Genomic DNA, 19,190 nt, shown 5'->3' on the forward strand with positions numbered 1-19,190 from the left:
GACGGTATGTAACCTGATGAAATAGTTTGTTTTGGTTCGTGCTCTCGCACGTTCTCTCTCTCTCTCTCTCTCTCTCTCTCTCTCTCTCTCTCTCTCTCTCTCTCTCTCTCTCTCTCTCTCCCTCTATTTCTATGTCTCTCTCGCTCTCTCTCTTGCTCTATCTATCTTGTAGCCTCCACATTCAGCATTCAGCGCAGCGTGGTGAGATCAGATGGCACAAAGCGTCTGAGCAGAGCAGGATAGCTACGTACTGGTGCGGGCTGCAGATATGTCTGTCGTCGCCAGTGAGTGAGTGAGGTCGCCTGCTGAATCTCTGGAGGAAGTGCACCTGCATGCCAAGAAGCGAGTGCCTAAGCTGCGCACCTTGGCTCTGCCGCGTCCGTCTTGTCTGTTTACCCCGCGGCGCTCTAACACTTTTTCTTACTGCCTGTGAGGGGTGCAGATGAAGACACACACAGGAGGGAGAACTACTGAGAGAGGACCCACACTCATCCTCCGCACACAGATCTGAGGTACGCAATCTGATATCATACCGAGTTTATTTGGTCGGGTAAGCAATTTAAATTGGACGTTTTTGTTTCCCAATGAGTTGCGTTTTCTATGACCTTCGCATTTGAATTTAAGAGGGGATATTTGGATTGAGTCCGCAGTTAAAATTGATTTCTGTAGTCACAGTGAATTGTTTGAATACAGATGTGTGATTAGATCCCGATTTAAGAAACATGTTTGCGCACTACAGTGCGGGGCTCTTTGACTAATTTTTGAGGTCGTAATTTCAGGTCCATGGATAGTTCCCATGCACGCAGCGGTGTCCGGCTCAAAGGAATTTCACTTCACTCAAACGTTCAACTTGTAGCTGTAATACAAAGTGACGTGATCAATAGTTATCTCTGCAAATTATTTATTTTATCTCACCATTGATGGACAGTTTATTGGTCTGTTTTATTTCATCATTGTTTCTGATCGATATCTTTTCGCGGATCAGAGCAATGGGAAGTTGTTTTCGTTCGGTGACTCTCGCTCTCTCGCTCAATTCAATTCACAGGTCTTTATTGGCACGGGAAACATATGTTTACATTGCCAAAGCAAGGGAAATAGACAATAAAAAATGAACAGTAAACATTACACTCACAAAAGTTCCAAAATACATTTGTCTATATGCAGTGTTGTAACGATGTGCAAATAGTTAAAGTACAAAAGGGAAAATAAATCAACATAAATATGGGTTTTATTTACAATGGTTTTTGTTCTTCACTGGTTGCCCTTTTCCTGTGGCAACAGGTCACAAATCTTGCTGCTGTGATTGCTCTCTCTCTCTCTCTCTCTTTCTTTGTGTGTGCGTGTGTGAAAGAGAGAGAGAATTCGTCGGGCCGGGAAATTATAGGGAATCGCGCTGCTGCTTGTCGCCCTGTCACCTTTGAATCAACTGCACAATAGAGCGCCAATTAAATGACATGGTGTCGCCGCCGACAATCTGTTTATAGACTACCTGCATTGTCCTCTGCAAGTCGACAACCCCAAAATGACAAATGCCACCCTCTAAAGTTGGTTAGTTTGAATCCCCGAGCCAACTAGGTGAAAAATCTGTCAATGTGCCCTTGAGCTAGCCGCTTAACCCTAATTGCTCCTGTAAGCTGTTCTGTATAAGAGCATCTGCTAAAATTATTATTCAAAACTAATTCAACCCTGATTGAAAGGATCAGTGGTGTCTGAATTCACAAATGTTTTATATCTTGTGTATTTTGTAGCCTGTAGCCATATCGCCTACACAGTAAAAACAGAAGTGTTAATTTAACTCCTATCGAGTTGAATTTAACTCTGTTTCAGATAACATTTGGTCCCACTCAAAATCAGTGTAAAATGTACTCTTTGGTCAGTGTAAAACTTTTAGAGTTAATTCTACTCCATATTGTGTAAAAAATAACAATGAAATGTGTCAAAATATTTAACACTGTAGTTTAATCACACTGTTGAGAGTAATATGATTACACTGTATAGAGTTAAGTCAACTACAATTTTACTTCAAAAAATGACACTTTAAAGTGTAATGATATTTACTTTTCATTTCTCTACAGTGTTTTTTATTTTTTTATTTAAATCATATGATGTAGTGTTACTGAATTATAGAAATATCAATACTATCAAATAAAACAAAGCACAATAATACAAGATGAGAGCACCCACATTTATTGAAAAAAAAAAGTATAATTTCAATGTCCGTGAATTTACATTGTACACCCATTGCCTTGTCTATGACAGAAGTATAACATCATAAAAATGTTCACCAGAGAAAGCAATATGGCACAACAAGGAGAGCTGTGTCATTTCCTCCATATGACCTTTGTATGTCAAAAGGTCTAGGGTAGTGCAGGTTGTCGACATGAAAAAAAACTAAATCATGCTTTGATCATATCACCTCATATGCATGGAAATGTTCTTGAAAAGTTACTGTAACTAAAGGCACTGTGAGTAGTAACAGTTTTTCACACATTATCAGAACTGACTCAATCTGATAAAACAAGGGCACTTCAGAGTCAACTTCGCCACAGATAACCAAGTGTGGGCGATAAACATACCCATTATGTTTAGCCCAATTAACCTTCATAACCTGAATGCTACTGGGCACTTGCATTGCCAAAGCAATTTCAGAACCTCCTTTTACCATATTTAAAGCCACCATTTTTCCTGGACCAATATCTAACCGACTAAAAGTTGTTGATCTTCGCCAACTATATGCCATATGATTCTGATGCTTTTTTTTTTTTTTTTTGGTAATATTTTTAAACGATTTAAGCTGTTTTTTGAAAAAATTATGTTTGCCTTCATACCTCATACACCAACTATGAAGTACAGGCCCTATTTTCTGGATGCAGCGGGGATAGTGGATAAGAAAATGGTGCTTTGGTAAAAGTTTTTTCTGAGGATACAACTTCTTAAACAGTGTATGGTGATCAACAATCAAATGTTTTAAATATACACATAGACCTTGAGATAACATGGGCGAGAATATAATGTTAATTATTTTGCAATAATAAAAGAAGCAGGCCCCAGTGTTGGTCAGTAGAAGTTACCAAATCTCCAAAGATAAGAGGAACATTCCTAAGTAAGCACCAGGAGTGAATTGCATTCAGTCCCAGATCATTAGATCCTTCACTTAAATTAACAGTCACAGGCCTGTTATTTCTCTCTGTGAAACCATAATCAAAACTTTGTATTCTTGAATGTATTTCTCCTGATGTAACATGTTTTTCATTCAAATACAGAAATAATAACTTCAATTCAGTACTAGCCAACCCCCTTCTAACACATCATGCATCACATCAACTGAGAAGTTCTCAGTTGTGTGAAAATACCTCAATGAATTTAATATGCATGACCTTTTCACACCAAAAACATACGGAAGGGATGGATTACAAGCCATTTCTTGACAGTGAGCAGTATGCATATCTTTGGTGCGTAAAACTATTTTGGAAGAATCTTCAGAGAATTCTGTTTGAAAGTCCTCCTTTACTGCTAAACAGAACCTGCAACAGTACCTTGCACTGAAAGACTCCACCAGACCAAACAAACTATGCAAACCCAAATTATCACCTGTTACCTGTACTACAGTGCCACGTACATAACCACTGTATAATGGAATCTCAATACCATCGCTCTCTAACACTTTAATGTCTCGAACAATGGGAGCAAAAATTTCACTAAAACCATATCGTTTAACATCTTGAGTATGAAATAAGGCGCACAGGTGTATGTTAGCCAAAAAAGAATTCCATTTTGGAGAGAAGTTTCTTAAAGTAAAATATACTCCACCCAATTTATGAATACCTCGCTTGGAACCCAATGGGTTGGCGACCTCAAAATCATCATAGAACATCTGGACCTGTATTGTCTGCTTCTCAGTTGAGAACAGGGGGTGACTTTTAAAAAAGATCCATCACAAATATCTCTCAGTCTAGAGTTGCTGGTAGCTGAGCTTTGCAACATTTCTGCAAAATACTGACTTTTAAATATTGACTGCAGTGTAGATAAAATTGGAATATACATGAATTTATCTTGAACTACTACCTGATCATATGTTCCAGTCTTTTTATTTCGTCTTGTGTCAAATCTTGAACCAATCACACATTCAACTGGTTCTACTATTTCCCACTTGGCAGTCATAAATTTTGATCGCTTGTATTCGAATTTAGAACTGTGAAAGGATTCTCTAACCCCTCAAAACACGCCTCAACTTTCTTGCACATTTCTGTTTCTCTTTCATTACTAAATACATGCTTTATCACTGTTTCTTTAGCATGCTGATGAATATCTTGAACAATCTCTTCCATGGAAATCACTACAGTATTTACTGTACTTTGACCAACACCTGCTGCCTTTAGATCAGAAATAACAGCTGCACAACTATTTACAATGTATGGCGAAGATAACTCTGACTCAGCCTCTAAACATTCAGTCGACACTTCAACATGAGAAATATTACTGGTGTTGACGGTACTTTGAGGGTCTGAAAGATCATCTTCTATAGAATCTACTAAACTTTCTCCGTGGCACTTGTTAAGATGTTTTCTAAAACCAGAAAAGCTACCAAAAGAACGTGAGCATCCTTCTTGACCACATTTCAGAAAAAGAGTCCTGCCTGTACATAGCCCATGAATTATCTTAAGGTGCTTAACAAGGTTGTTTGGACTTCCATGGTCACTTTTGCAAAGAAAACACTTCATAGTTTTATCTCAACTAACGCACCATTCTTGCTCGCAACTCAGCAACTCTAGGAGTCTCCTTTGTTTCCCCCATGTCGATGTTATAGATGGTTGCACAAAAGTGAAAAAGCTGCTCAAGGAAGAACTGTATGACGTACCAAATACGTAATGGGCTTTAAAGACTTCGTCAAAAGCTCCTACTGAACCTGTTGCCTTGCATGGAAGAGCATGCTTGTCAACCACAATGAAGTAGGAGTGAATGCTGCTCTGTGTGGATCCCTGGGCGAGAAGGTAGGGCTGACTGCTTTGGGTGATGTTGTCAAGATGCTGCTGCACACTGGTTCCAACCTACAAAAAAAACACATTCAACAGAATTGTTTTGGTGACTAACCTCTGACAATAGATAAGATCACCTCAAACTGTGCACAAGATTGAGATGATGGAATATATATTTTAAACAACTGTTAAGCATACCTTTTGAAATCTGATGAGCTGATCTACAGCTTGATATGCAGACATCTTTCCCGGCCTCTTTCTACCTTGTGCAGATGGTGGTAGCAAATGTAGCAGCAGCAAGATGGCAGACATGTCACTGTCCCAGCCTACAAATAAGTAAATAAAAACCTGGTTAACATTGTGCCGTAGCATAACATTCTTATTCACAACTTGCACCATTATGGACATATAATGCACACCTACATTATCCACATAAAAAGTAAAACAGTTCATTCATACCATTCTCAACTTCAGCAGCTGACTCAGCATTGCGCATCAAATCCAAGAGTTCTGTGGTGGATACAAGTCCATGGCTTTCCTTTATTACTTTTGCTTTGAAAGTGGTTGGCCACTTCTCCAAGAATTTGTTGGCTGTGGCCTCACCAAACAGAAGTCTGAAATCTTGTTCTATCTGCAATGTAACACACAAAGACAGAAATAATGAGTGTTACCTTATTCTTCATTGGATATTTTTGGTGATGCAGTGAATTAAGTTGTCATACCAGTCCTGGTGTGTCCAGAAATCTTGGGAAGACCGAGAAGACATCTGATGATTTGGCTTCATCGTTGACCATTGCTTGCCGATATATGAAGGTCATTTTCATCTTCTCACGGACAGTGTTTTCATCAGCAGAGTGTCTCAAAACAGCAATAGCTGCTTCCACACCTCATCAGATGGCTCTCTGTCATAGGTGAAGGGCTGACGATCACGGCCTGGCCCACCAACTTAAGACAAAATACAGTGTTAAGAAATCCTTTCTGTACAATTCACAGGTCACCATTATAATTACATGTCACTGATCAGAAAACATACCTTTAGGAGATTTGCTGACTGAGGCACCTCTTTCCTCTGCTGTTTTTCTTTGTATGGTCTTCAATCGCCATGCAAGGTATCCGGAACCACTCTCCGGATCGTAGTAATGATCCTATATTATTATAAATAAATTATAAAGGAGTACTATTCCCATTTCATAGAGTGAATATGTGCATAATGTTGCAATAACCCATTTACTTACATATCCATGTTGTGAGTATGGGTCTTCTAGATAGGGAAACAAAGCTACTATCCCCTGTGCTCTGACACTTTTGGGGGGATGTCCTAGCATATGAATTCAAAGTTAACATCACACTGAATTGATATTGCACAACACATTTTACATAATTAATAACCGGAAAATAATAACAATGTTTCTTTACAGCCCATCTATATGCTTAATGCTTACCCATGTGTTTCTGTCATCTCAGCAGCAAGTATGTTGATCATCTGTCTTCTGGTGGCATCTGTCAGAGATTTGGTTTTCCATACTCTTGCATAATGCGTTCACCACCAGGCTTTGATGTTAGGATTTTTTCAATCAGCTATAGGTGGAAAGAAATGTGCTTTCCGTAATTGTAAAACAATATGTAATGCTGTCACATGATGAAACAACATTCAGATTGGACTTAACAGCAATGTTCACCACTTACTGCTTTTGCCTCATAGTTTATGTGGCATGGCCTTTTAGGCTGGCTTCCCTTCGCCAGCCGCTACTTCTTCAACATCGTCACACACAGTGAAATTCAGAATGATGGTGTCATCAGATGTACCCGAGCATGATGATGAATGAGAGGTATCTGTTCATTATGAAATTTGTGCAAAACATAGAAACATATTACAATAAACTGTTATTTTTAAGACAATAAAGGTTCTCATTCTGGCCTTTAAACTAAAAAACTAATTGAATGAATGAATACCAAGTCCATTGCCCAGCATGATTCTGAAAGTTCCAGGTGACTCCTTTACTAATTCTTCAAAAACATCTGAGTCAACTTCTGTGTCAGACTGGTCATACACCTTAATGTCTGGCTTTCTGCTTTCTGGTATGTTGAATTTTAGACACACTGTTAAAAAAAGAAGAAAAAAAGAAAAACATGCATTCCCTTCTCACAAGAATCCAAGTTCATACTTAAGGTTGCCTCATGTGTTCACAAAATGATGAAAGACAAGGATCTGCACCTGATTTTATGTTACTGAAAATATAAAGCACAGCAGAAATGACTATAGACCTAAATAGATATCATAAGATAATAGCTTAATGCTGTATTATTTTGTCATTAGGGTGATATGTATTGCTTTAACCTATTATACCTACCTTCTTTCAAGAAAGCATTGAATGTCAGCTCAGACAGCTTGACGTATTTCTGCTCTTCCCCGAGCTGAACACGCAACAGCATTTTGCCTCTGTTAACAAAGAAAATATATATTCAAAATCATCATTTAGTGCTGGTTCAACTAAGCGTTAGCTAACTATCCATTTATCTCAGTAGTACTAGCTACGCAATGCACTATGCATTACTTAGACGTTACACTGCAATTACAAAGGCTGAAGTAGACAAAGTTGTGCTGGTTGAATATAACGTTAAGCTGCCATTTTCTGCAGCAAATGGGTGTAGGCTAGTTCAAGTTTAGAGGCACATTGTCCCATTAGCTACCAAATAACTAGCTATGTGTCAAAGTTAGCTAGCTCATTAGCCATTTTAGTTCGAACAGTAGCTAACCATTAAAATGGTTAAGCAATGTTAAACAAACCCGTCATGCAAATCAGTGATCTAAGTTATCGTTTTATAACACCAACATTAGCTGGCTAACTATCAGAAGCATGCTAACATTACCGTTATATATAGCTTTATAAAAAACAGTTAACGTTAGTGTAAGGAAGCCTGGGAAGCTATACAATAACGTTAGCTAACAATACTATCTGTATAAATGTTTTGTTGTTAGCGAACGTTATTTTACGTATTTACCATTCTGACAAACTTCATTCGTGAAAATATTGCAACACAAAGAAAGACAGTTACCGATACTGATTGCAAGCTAGCTAACCGCATGACAAGCACAATCTGCGCTCATGCCAAGCGGTGGTGTCCTTCAAACGAACTGATTAGCTAAGTTAACGTTACCTATTTTTAGCCATATGAAACAGCAAGCCATTCACAAAAATATCAAACATATTCCATGGGTATATCATATAACAGTTATTACTGTCAACCATCTGAACTTACAAGCTAATTTAGCTGGCTGATGACGAGGTCACTGCAAGGGGGACGCCGCATGGAACTCGTAACTTAAAATATGACCTTGACATCAGCACAACTCTAAAATTATGTAAAGTTAAAAATACCGGTTTGGTGTTGAAAAAACGGGGATGTAACTTACCTAGCAATATCTGTGGCCTAGCTACTCCTTCGCAATCTTCCTCCACCAACGTACGTGCCAAACTTCAGCAAAGCAGAGTGGCGGGTATTCATCACTGCTGTAGAGTTGAAATTGTCACTGCGTATCTGCAGATTTTTACACTCACTTTTAACTCCACTGATAGAGCAACTTTACTCTCAAAAATGTTGAAAATACTCTATCTGGGTTAAAATAACTTTACTCTGAAATATTAACACCCCATTTTTTACTGTGTATTAGTGTGATGGAATCTCTATTGAGAAAGTGTGTCCAAATGGTCCTCCCCTTCATCCATCTTTGGTAAATGATTTAAAATACTTAATTTCAATTTATATTATGCCCATTTAGCTAACTAATTAAGTCTGGATTGCACAGATATGGTTTGGAAGAGCACGTTCTCTTATAGACTGATAATATAATTATTCAATATGCCTAGAGAGACCAAGATAATAAGCACATTTTCTACAAAATGAAGGTTTGCTTTTACTGTTGCAAAAATGGTCTGCAGTTTCGACTAGTCCATTTGAATTCTATACAGTACATTTTGTTCATCTGTAGACCTAAATCCTCTAAGGCTGGACATTTCCCAGCAAACTGGCTGTAGTTCCATGTATTATAGACTGGTCTATAAATCCCCCTACAAACCCCAGTCACAGTGAAGCCCTCCATGGATAGGTTTATGAGTTATGAGACTAAAGGAATGGGGCTCTGGAGAAATGTGCGGCTATCAGCAGGTTGCAAGTCTTATAGAAATAGATACACGTCAATACGTAGCCTAGAAACAGAACATCACAACCGTAGAGCTGAAGTATAGGCTACTATCGGTCAACACTGTGTCATATATTAATTCAATCAGGGGTAGTACCAGGAGGGTCTTGACTGAAACTAACTGACTGAATATGCTTCAGCCACTTCTAACCATCCAGTTGTATAACAGATTGGGTGTAGGTCTGATGACACGCTTGTAACATAGAGGATGCTTATGGGCCAGGCAATATGGATTGCTGGGCATATACAGTAGGACAGGCCTTTTTCACAAGTTGAGGTGTTTTGTAGCCGTCACATTTTTCTCTTTTGTTGACAGTTTGCCCCTCTGATGTTTTTTACCACCTCCTTTTTTACCAGTGATGATGTCAGGAACCTTGAACACAATCAGCACTGAATCATCAGCAAATGGCGTCTATAAAATGTCCTTCTTACTCATTCCCTCACCAATCACCTTGTTGCTAATTGGGGAATTTTCATACCCAATATGACACAGATCATTCGTTTTTATAAGTCACACTAAAGTGGAGCATGTCTAAATTTGACTTTTGACTCACTGCCTGGTGTGAGTGAGTGACAGGGTTGTGAATGTAAATAGAAGACTGTCTCAGTATTCAGTCTGGCTTTAGTCTGCCATGGTGAATGTTTCCTGTCAGAGTTCAGAGGCTACAGATAATGAAATGGTAGAATCAGATTATAACTAGTAGATGTCTTTGTGTGTGTGTGTGTGTGTGGATGTGTGTTCATGTACAAGCATCTGTAAAGCTGGATGAGAGAGCGGGAGATATATATATATACAGTACCAGTCAAACGTTTGGACACACCTACTCATTCCAATGTTTTTCTTTATTTTTACAATGTTCTACATTGTAGAATAAGAGTGAAGAAATCAAAACTATGAAATAACACATGGAATCATGTAGTAACCAAAAAAGTGTTAAATAAATCAAAATATATTTGAGATTTGAGATTCTTCAAAGGAGCCACCCTTTGCCTTGATGACAGCTTTGCACACGCTTGGCATTCTCTCAACCAGCTTCATGAGGTAGTCACCTGGAATGCATTTCAATTAACAGGTGTGCCTTGTTTACATTACATTTACATTTTAGTCATTTAGCAGACGCTCTTATCCAGAGCGACTTACAGTTAGTGCATACATTATTTTATCGAACCCACAACCCTGGCGTTGCAAATGCCATGCTCTACCAACTGAGCTACATCCCCTGCCGGCCAAATCCCTCCCCTACCCTGGACGACGCTGGGCCAATTGTGCGCGCTGCCCCATGGGTCTCCCGGTCGCGGCCGGCTACGACAGAGCCTGGATTCGAACCAGGATCTCTAGTGGCACAGCTAGCACTGCGATGCAGTGCCTTAGACCACTGCGCCACTTGTTAAAAGTTAATTTGTGGAATTTCTTTCCTTCTTAATGCGTTTGAGCCAATCAGTTGTGTTGTGACAAGGCAGGGGTGGTATACAGAAGATAGCCCTATTTGGTTAAAAAAAAGTCCATATTATGGCAAGAACAGCTCAAATAAGCAAAGAGAACATGAAGACATGAAGGTCAGTCAATCCGGAAAACGTCAAGAACTTTGAAAGTTTCTTCAAGTGCAGTCGCAAAAACCATTAAGCGCTATGATGAAACTGACTCATGAGGACCGCCACAGGAAAGGAAGACCCAGAGTTACCTCTGCTGCAACTTCAGATTGCAGCCCAAAAAAATGCTTCACAGAGTTCAAGTAACAGACAAATCTCAACATCAACTGTTCAGAGGAGACTGCGTGAATCAGGCCTAAAGGACACCAATAAGAAGAAGAGACTTGCTTGGGCCAAGAAACACGAGCAATGGACATTAGACTGGTGGAAATCTGTCCTTTGGTCTGATGAGTCCAAATGTGAGATTTTTGGTTCCAACTGCCGTGTCTTTGTGAGACGCAGAGTAGGTGAACGGATGATCTCCACGTGTATGGTTCCCACCATGAAGCATGGAGGAAGAGGTGTGATGGTGTGGGGGTGCTTTGCTGGTGACACTGTCAGTGATTTATTTAGAATTCAAGCAGCGATATGCCATCCCATCTGGTTTGCGCTTAGTGGGACTATCATTTGTTTTTCAACAGGACAATGACCCAAAACACACCTCCAGGCTGTGTAAGGGCTATTTGACCAAGAAGGAGAGTGATGGAGTACTGCATCAGATGACCTGGCCTCCACAATCACCCGACCTCAACCCAATTGAGATGGTTTGGGATGAGTTGGACCGCAGAGTGAAGGAAAAGCAGCCAATAAGTGCTCAGCATATGTGGGAACTCCTTCAAGACTGTTGAAAAAAAGCATTCCTCATTAAGCTAGTTGAGAGAATGCCAAGAGTGTGCAAAGCTGTCATCAAGGCAAAGGGTGGCTACTTTGAAGAATCTGAAATATAAAATATATTTTGATTTGTTTAACACTTTTTTTGGTAACTACATGATTCCATATGTGTTATTTCATATTTTGGATGTCTTCACTATTATTCTACAATGTAGAAAATAGTAAAAATAAAGAAAAACCCTTGAATGAGTAGGTGTGTCCAAACTTTGTGTGTATATATATAGTTTGTTGTTTATTTCTTATTTTTATTTAATTAAATGTATCGACCGAAGAGTACACAATACAACAGCAGTAGTGTTGTACCTGTATACATGATTATATGTACTATTATTATTACTACTGAAATTAACTGTATTTCATTATCCCCATTGCATTGTACTGTATTTACTGAAATGCTGTACCACTATACTGCTTTGGCAATATCTACAAATTGTATTTCATTCCAATAAAGCAATCTGAATTTGAATTTGAATTTGACTGAGAGAGAGAGCGAGAGACTGCGAGAGACTGAGAGAGATAGAGAGAGACTGAGAGTACCCTGTTCTGAAAATATGAATCACAGAGATCATCAGCTTTCATATTTTCTATTTTTCGTTTATCTATTTTGTCACTTTGTCCCATTTTTATTCCAAAATCTCCTCAATTACCACTTTTTTTTCTCTCTCTCTATCTCTCTCTCTTTCTTTCTCTCTCTCTCAATTCAATTTCAATTTAAGGGCTTTATTGGCATGGGAAACATATGTTAACATTGCCAAAGCAAGTGAAGTAGATAGTAAACAAAAGTGAAATAAACAATAAATATTAACAGTAAACATTACACTCAGAAGTTCCAAAAGAATAAAGACATTTCAAATGTCATATAATGTATATATACAGTGTTGTAACAATGTGCAAATAGTTAAAGTACAAATGGGAAAATAAATAAACATAAATATGGGTTGTATTTACAATGGTGTTTGTTCTTCACTGGTTGTCTCTAATATGGTCATACATTTGACAGGAGGTTAGGAAGTGCAGCTCAGTTTCCACCTCATTTTGTGGGCAGTGTGCACTTAGCCTGTCTTCTCTTGAGAGCCAGGTCTGCCTACGGTGGCCTTTCTCAATAGCAAGGCTATGCTCACTGAGTCTGTACATAGTCAAAGCTTTCCTAAAGTTTGGGTCAGTCACAGTGGTCAGGTATTCTGCCACTGTGTACTCTCTGTTTAGGGCCAAATAGCATTCTAGTTTGCTCTGTTTTTTTGTTAATTCTTTCCAATGTGTCAAGTAATTCTCTTTTTGTTTTCTCATGATTTGGTCACTCTCTCTCTCTCTCTCTCGCACACACGCACGCACGCACGCACACACACCAATCATGTACGCATGTCCTCCTTCAGCGCTTGACGTTCCTCCAACACTCTTAACGCCTGCCAGCACGCCCACACCTCCCACACAGTCATTTAAAAACCCACTCAAGTCCAGGGGAATTCACTACAATGAGTCAACAGCTGTGTTTTAGACCAGGGTCTATTCACTGAGAAAAGTTTTCGGTGTACCTTTGAAATGTCTATTCAAACACCTCATAGCACCCAGCCACACATACTCCCACGGTTTCTTTCTTGTGTGGCTGTAAGGTGTTGCTCTTCATGCCACAGAGCAGAGAGAGAGTCAACTGAAAGGGTAGTATTAGAACATCAGCACTGAGTCGGGGCGGCTGTGTTTGTGTTTGTGTCCTGCTGCTGTCAGCGAGCTAGCTCTCCCTCTTTTTCTCCAGAGTGAATAGAAGTTCCATTACGCACGCAGCCGCCCGTCTTCTTTTCATGGCAGCTGAACGCCATCTCTCTCTCTCTCTCTCTCTCTCTCTCTCTCTCTCTCTCTCTCTCTCTCTCTCTCTCTCTCTCTCTCTCTCTCTCTCCATGAGTGACACAGGGCAGCATGACATCTACCAATCGTACAGAGGAGCATGCCAGTGAATTGTGCGTATGTGTGTCTGTTCCTTTTATGGTCCTTTGCACCCCCATTGTGTTCGTTACCAGTAAGTCTCTCTGCTTGTGTCACGAACTACATCCGTGTCACCCCATTAACAGTAACAACCCCCTACTTCTCTCCACAGATCTGACCTCTCACCCCTGACCTCTGACCCAGTGCCCCCTGCTGGTTCGGGTCACCTTTGACCCTACCGTGATGAGCGTGTGCGGCAGGAAGGCCCTGGCGTTGCTGAGCAGCGTGTTTGCGGTGAGCGGGCTGGGGCTTCTGGGAGTTGCGGTCTCTACAGACTACTGGCTGTACCTGGAGGAGGGGGTCATCCTGCCCCTCAACCAGACCACTGACATCAGGACCTCCCTGCACTCTGGACTTTGGAGAGTCTGCTTCCTGGCAGGTCAGTACCATCTCCAGATGATCCTGGATCAGACCAATTCAGACCAATTCTAGCTGTACACTCTTAGAAAAAAGGGTTCCAAAAGGGTTCTTCAGCTGTCCCCATAGGAGAAACCTTTTTGGTTCCAGGTAGAACCCTTTTTGGTTCCAAGTATAACTATTTTGGGTTCCATGTAGAACCCTCTATGGAAAGGGTTCTACATGGAACTCAAAAGGGTCTACCTGGAACCAAAAAGGGTTATTCAAAGGGTTCTCCTATGGGGACAGCCGAATAACCCTTTTAGAGTGTAACTATTAGATCTGACCCTGTGTCAGTGGTAAGGGACACATTTGCTCCTCTTTGTTTCTCACTGTCTGGTGGTTGTTAGGAATGAGAAGAAGAATGATTAAATAGCAATGTTGAAGCTCTAAAGATTCTTAACACCCCCTAGAGTCGTTGTCCGCGCCCCCACATAAATCTAATTAGCATAATAAAACAATCCTCATAAAAATATGTCAGTTTAAGCTATTGGATGTGTCTCAATCCACCGCATCCGCCGATGTCATACTTCCGCATCTGCGGTGAAAGGTGACAGAGCTAGAGCGGTGTTTGTCAGACCATGAGACATCCAGAAAACCGGTCTTCTCACAAGAGAAGCGTCTGAACGGTTTGGCCTACAACGGTTTGGCCTACAGTTTGACCTAAATATTATGACCCTTCTATGGAACGATGAGACTCTAATGGACACGATGGTGTTCTCCGTTTTGTCTACGACCCCCACAAGCGTCTTGGGACTCGTCTAAAGTCGGTAAAGCCGATCTGTCAACTTCTGTCTGTAGCGTCAAAACAGTTTGGTCTACACACTAATATGACCCCTCTCACGAACACGTACATGTCGGGTGTTTTGCTCTAAGACACCCACCGGCCTCACAAGACTCATCTGAAGGTCCCCCGGTACCAGTTGAAAAAATGAATATGGAGACTTTTTAGTGCCAAAAATAAGGGATTAAATACATGTAAAAAATATATAATAAAAACATGTTTTCTGATCTTCCTTATATCTCTCAGATATAGGACAGACACTTCAGAACAAACTTCCTTTTTTTGGGACTATCTGTTGTTCCATGTAAGAATATGTTATTCAATGCGTTTGTATGGGCTAATAGCAGTAAGGCCAAACATTTGTTTTCATTTATTTTATTTTTTTAAACATTCCATATAGCTTAGTAGAACACATCTCCTTCGCATCGAGTTGATCAGGGTGTTGATTGTGGCCTGTGGAATGTTGTCCCGTTCCTCTTCAATGGCTGTGCGAAGTTGCTGGATATTGGCAGGAACTGGAACACGCTGTCATACATGTCGATCCAGAGCATCCCAAACATGCTCAATGGGTGACATGTCTGGTGAATATGCAGACCATGGAAGAACTGGGACATTTTCAGCTTCCAGGAATTGTGTACAGATCCTTGCGACATGGGGTCGTGCATTATCATGCTGAAACATGAGGTGATGTCGGCGGATGAATGGAACGACAATGGGCCTCAGGATCTCATCACGGTATCTCTGTGCATTCAAATTGACATCGATAAAATGCAATTGAGTGGCATTTTATTGTCCCCAGCACAAGGTGCACCTGTGTAATCATCATGCTGTTTAATCAGCTTCTTGATATGCCACACCTGTCAGGTGGATGGATTATCTTGGCAAAGGACAAATGCTCACTAACAGGAATGTAAACACATTTGTGCAAAACCTTTGAGAGAAATAAGCTTTTTGTGCATATGGAACATTTCTGGGATCTTTTATTTCAGCTCATGAAACATGGGACCAACACTTAACATGTTGCGTTTATATTTTTGATCAGTGTATCTGCACTGGGAGGCAAACCGATGAAGAACACATACACCCTGACCCTATTAAGTGTAGTACTGATGAACAGAAAATTAGGATGATAATAATAAAGAAATAATGTTATTATAAACGTTGAACAATAAATGAAAGTCACAAAGTCCCACTCTATTCACCATTGCGGTGTGATTTATTCAATTAAGTAGTGTATGTGACTTTCATGTCATTTTCATTATTTCCCTCTATCCTAAGCATTTCGCTGCGCACATGCATGCATTCGAAAACTTGATAACCCACCAACGAATGCACACTCACAATGTGGCATACACACACTCACAAGGTACACATATACAGTATGGTTTACACACACAGCAGCCATACAATTGACTGGCATGCTCTTCTGTACGATTGGTAGATTATGTACAATGGGATAATGCTGCTAGATCTCTCAGACAGAGATACATTTCATGCTGCCCTGTGTCACTCAGAGAGAGAGAGAGAGATGCTTTGTGAGAAAGGTTTATGAGTCAGTGTGATGTATTAATAAGTGTCTGTCTGAGCTCCTATCATATAGCTCAGTTCAGGTATGACTTTGACTTGGACTCTTGAGATGAATCAGGTGCTACTGATGTCAGAAAGCACTGCATTATTAGATCTGTGTGATCTGGGCAAATTCTGTCTCTAAATGTTATCTCACTGGCACCACCATATCACCAGGTAAAATTCTGAGTATGTGTAAATATACTTGGAGAATAAAGGTGATTCTGCAAGTTTCATATTTGATGTGTATCTTTTTGTAATTACAGGGCTCAACTGTAAAAGAGACCTTGGGCTCAGCATGACTCCCTGTCAAAATAAAGGTTAAATAAATAACCTCTCTATAACCTCTCTATAACCTCTTTATAACCTCTATAATCCCTCTTCTTCTCTTCCAGGTGAAGAGGCAGGTCGCTGTTTCACCATAGAGTACATCATGCCCATGAACTTACAGCTGACCTCTGAGTCCACAGTCAGTGTACTTAGTAAGTTATATTTCTCTCATTTTCCTTCTGTCTGTATCTGTCTTTGATGCTCTCTCTCTATCCCACTCTCTCTCTCGCTCTCTCTCTCTCTCTCTCCCTCTCGCTCTCTCTCTCCCCCTCTCTCTCTCTCTCAATCTTTATTTGCATGATTAGGTGGTTGCCACTGTTGCCAAAGCAATGTATATGAAGTTTTACATAATTGAACAATATGCTTAAGCAACAATTTTTTTAATTTTTTTATTTAACCTTTATTTAACCAGGTAAGCCAGTTGAGAACAAGTTCTCATTTACAACTGCGACCTGGCCAAGATAAAACAAAGCAGTGCGATAAAAACAACAACAACACAGAGATACATACAGTGAGTATTTGATCCCCTGCTGATTTTGTACTTTTGCCCACTGACAAAGACATGATCAGTCTATAATTTTAATGGTAGGTTTATTTGAACAGTGAGAGACAGAATAACAACAAAAAAATCCAGAAAAACGCATGTCAAAAATGTTATAAATTGATTTGCATTTTAATGAGGGAAATAAGTATTTGACCCCTCTGCAAAACATGACTTAGTACTTGGTGGCAAAACCCTTGTTGGCAATCAGAGGTCAGACGTTTCTTGTAGTTGGCCACCAGGTTTGCACACATCTCAGGAGGGATTTTGTTCCACTCCTCTTTGCAGATGTTCTCCAAGTCATTAAGGTTTCGAGGCTGACGTTTGGCAACTCAAACCTTCAGCTCCCTCCACGGATTTTCTATGGGATTAAGGTCTGGAGACTGGCTAGGCCACTCCAGGACCTTAATGTGCTTCTTCTTGAGCCACTCCTTTGTTGCCTTGGCCGTGTGTTTTGGGTCATTGTCATGCTGGAATTACCCATCCACGACCCATTTTCAATGCCCTGGCTGAGGGAAGGAGGTTAACACCCAAGATTTGACGGTACATGGCCCCGTCCATCGTCCCTTTGATGCGGTGAAGTTGTCCTGTCCCCTTAGCAGAAAAACACCCCCAAAGCATAATGTTTCCACCTCCATGTTTGACGGTGGGGATGGTGTTCTTGGGGTCATAGGCAGCATTCCTCCTCCTCCAAACACGGCAAGTTGAGTTGATGCCAAAGAGCTCGATTTTGGTCTCATCTGACCACAACACTTTCATCCAGTTCTCCTCTGAATCATTCAGATGTTCATTGGCAAACTTCAGACGGCCCTGTATATGTGCTTTCTTGAGCAGGGGGACCTTGCGGGCGCTGCAGGATTTCAGTCCTTCACGGCGTAGTGTGTTACCAATTGTTTTCTTGGTGACTATGGTCCCAGCTGCCTTGAGATCATTGACAAGATCCTCCCGTGTAGTTCTGGGCTGATTCCTCACCGTTGTCATGATCATTGCAACTCCACGAGGTGAGATCTTGCATGGAGCCCCAGGCCGAGGGAGATTGACAGTTATTTTGTGTTTCTTCCATTTGCGAATATTCGCACCAACTGTTGTCACCTTCTCACCAAGCTGCTTGGTGATGATCTTGTAGCCCATTCCAGCCTTGTGTAGGTCTACAATCTTATCCCTGACATCCTTGGAGAGCTCTTTGGTCTTGGCCATGGTGGAGAGTTTGGAATCTGATTGATTGATTGCTTTTGTGGACAGGTGTCTTTTATACAGGTAACAAGCTGAGATTAGGAGCACTCCCTTTAAGAGTGTATTCCTAATTTCAGCTCGTATAAAAGACACCTGGGAGCCAGAAATCTTTCTGATTGAGAGGGGGTCAAATACTTATTTCCCTCATTAAAATGCAAATCAATTTATAACATTTTTAACATGCGTTTTTCTGGATATTTTTGTTGTTATTCTGTCTCTCACTGTTCAAATAAAAGTCTACCATTAAAATTATAGACTGATCATTTCTTTGTCAGTGGGCAAACGTACAAAATCAGCAGGGGATCAAATACTTTTTTCCCTCACTGTATGGAATAAACAAAAACGCACAGTCAATAACACAATTGAAAATATAAAATCTATATACAGTGTGTGCAAATGTAGTAAGTTATGGAGGTAAGGCAATAAATAGGCCATAGTGCAAAATAATTACAATTTAGTATTAACACTGGAGTGATAGATGTGCAGAAGATGATGTGAAAATATAGATACTGGGGTGCAAATGAGCAAAATAAATCAATGTAAATAACAATATGGGGATGAGGTAGTTGGGTGGGCTAATTACAGATGGACTGTGTACAGGTACAGTGATCGGTAAGCTGCTCTGACAACTGATGCTTAAAGTTAATGAGGGAGATAAGTGTCTCCAGCTTCAGAGATTTTTGTAGTTCGTTCCAGTCATTTGCAGCAGAGAACTGGAAGGAATGGCAGCCAAAGAAGGTGTTGGCTTTGGGGATGACCAGTGAGATATACCTGCTGGAGCGCATACTATGGGTGGGTGTTGCTATGGTGACCAATGAGCTAAGA

The 19,190-nt window shown here is 40.4% G+C and overlaps 1 protein-coding gene and 2 long non-coding RNA genes across 3 annotated transcripts in view; 1 reads left to right on the plus strand and 2 right to left on the minus strand.

The window, feature by feature from the left end:
- The first annotated feature begins 217 nt into the window (after window positions 1–217).
- The window catches only part of cacng5b (calcium channel, voltage-dependent, gamma subunit 5b), a 28,107-nt gene continuing 9,134 nt past the window's right edge, over window positions 218–19,190 (plus strand). Inside the window, exons 1-3 of the mRNA XM_041870996.2 lie at window positions 218–512; window positions 13,628–13,894; window positions 16,657–16,743. Coding sequence (XP_041726930.2) covers window positions 13,699–13,894; window positions 16,657–16,743 — 283 coding nt within the window. The 5' untranslated portion in view covers window positions 218–512; window positions 13,628–13,698. The remainder of the gene's footprint in view (window positions 513–13,627; window positions 13,895–16,656; window positions 16,744–19,190) is intronic.
- LOC123483527 lies at window positions 4,188–6,289 on the minus strand. Its single transcript, XR_006658296.1, has 6 exons — window positions 6,212–6,289; window positions 6,010–6,121; window positions 5,699–5,921; window positions 5,436–5,607; window positions 5,175–5,302; window positions 4,188–5,048 (listed from the first exon to the last, which is right to left on the minus strand). It is a non-coding gene; the product is annotated as an uncharacterized LOC123483527 (long non-coding RNA).
- On the minus strand, window positions 6,696–8,633 carry LOC123483528. The gene is made up of 4 exons (XR_006658297.1): window positions 8,392–8,633; window positions 7,328–7,416; window positions 6,930–7,076; window positions 6,696–6,809 (listed from the first exon to the last, which is right to left on the minus strand). It is a non-coding gene; the product is annotated as an uncharacterized LOC123483528 (long non-coding RNA).

This window comes from Coregonus clupeaformis, unplaced genomic scaffold, assembly GCF_020615455.1.
Source record: "Coregonus clupeaformis isolate EN_2021a unplaced genomic scaffold, ASM2061545v1 scaf0145, whole genome shotgun sequence".
NCBI lineage: Eukaryota > Metazoa > Chordata > Actinopteri > Salmoniformes > Salmonidae > Coregonus > Coregonus clupeaformis.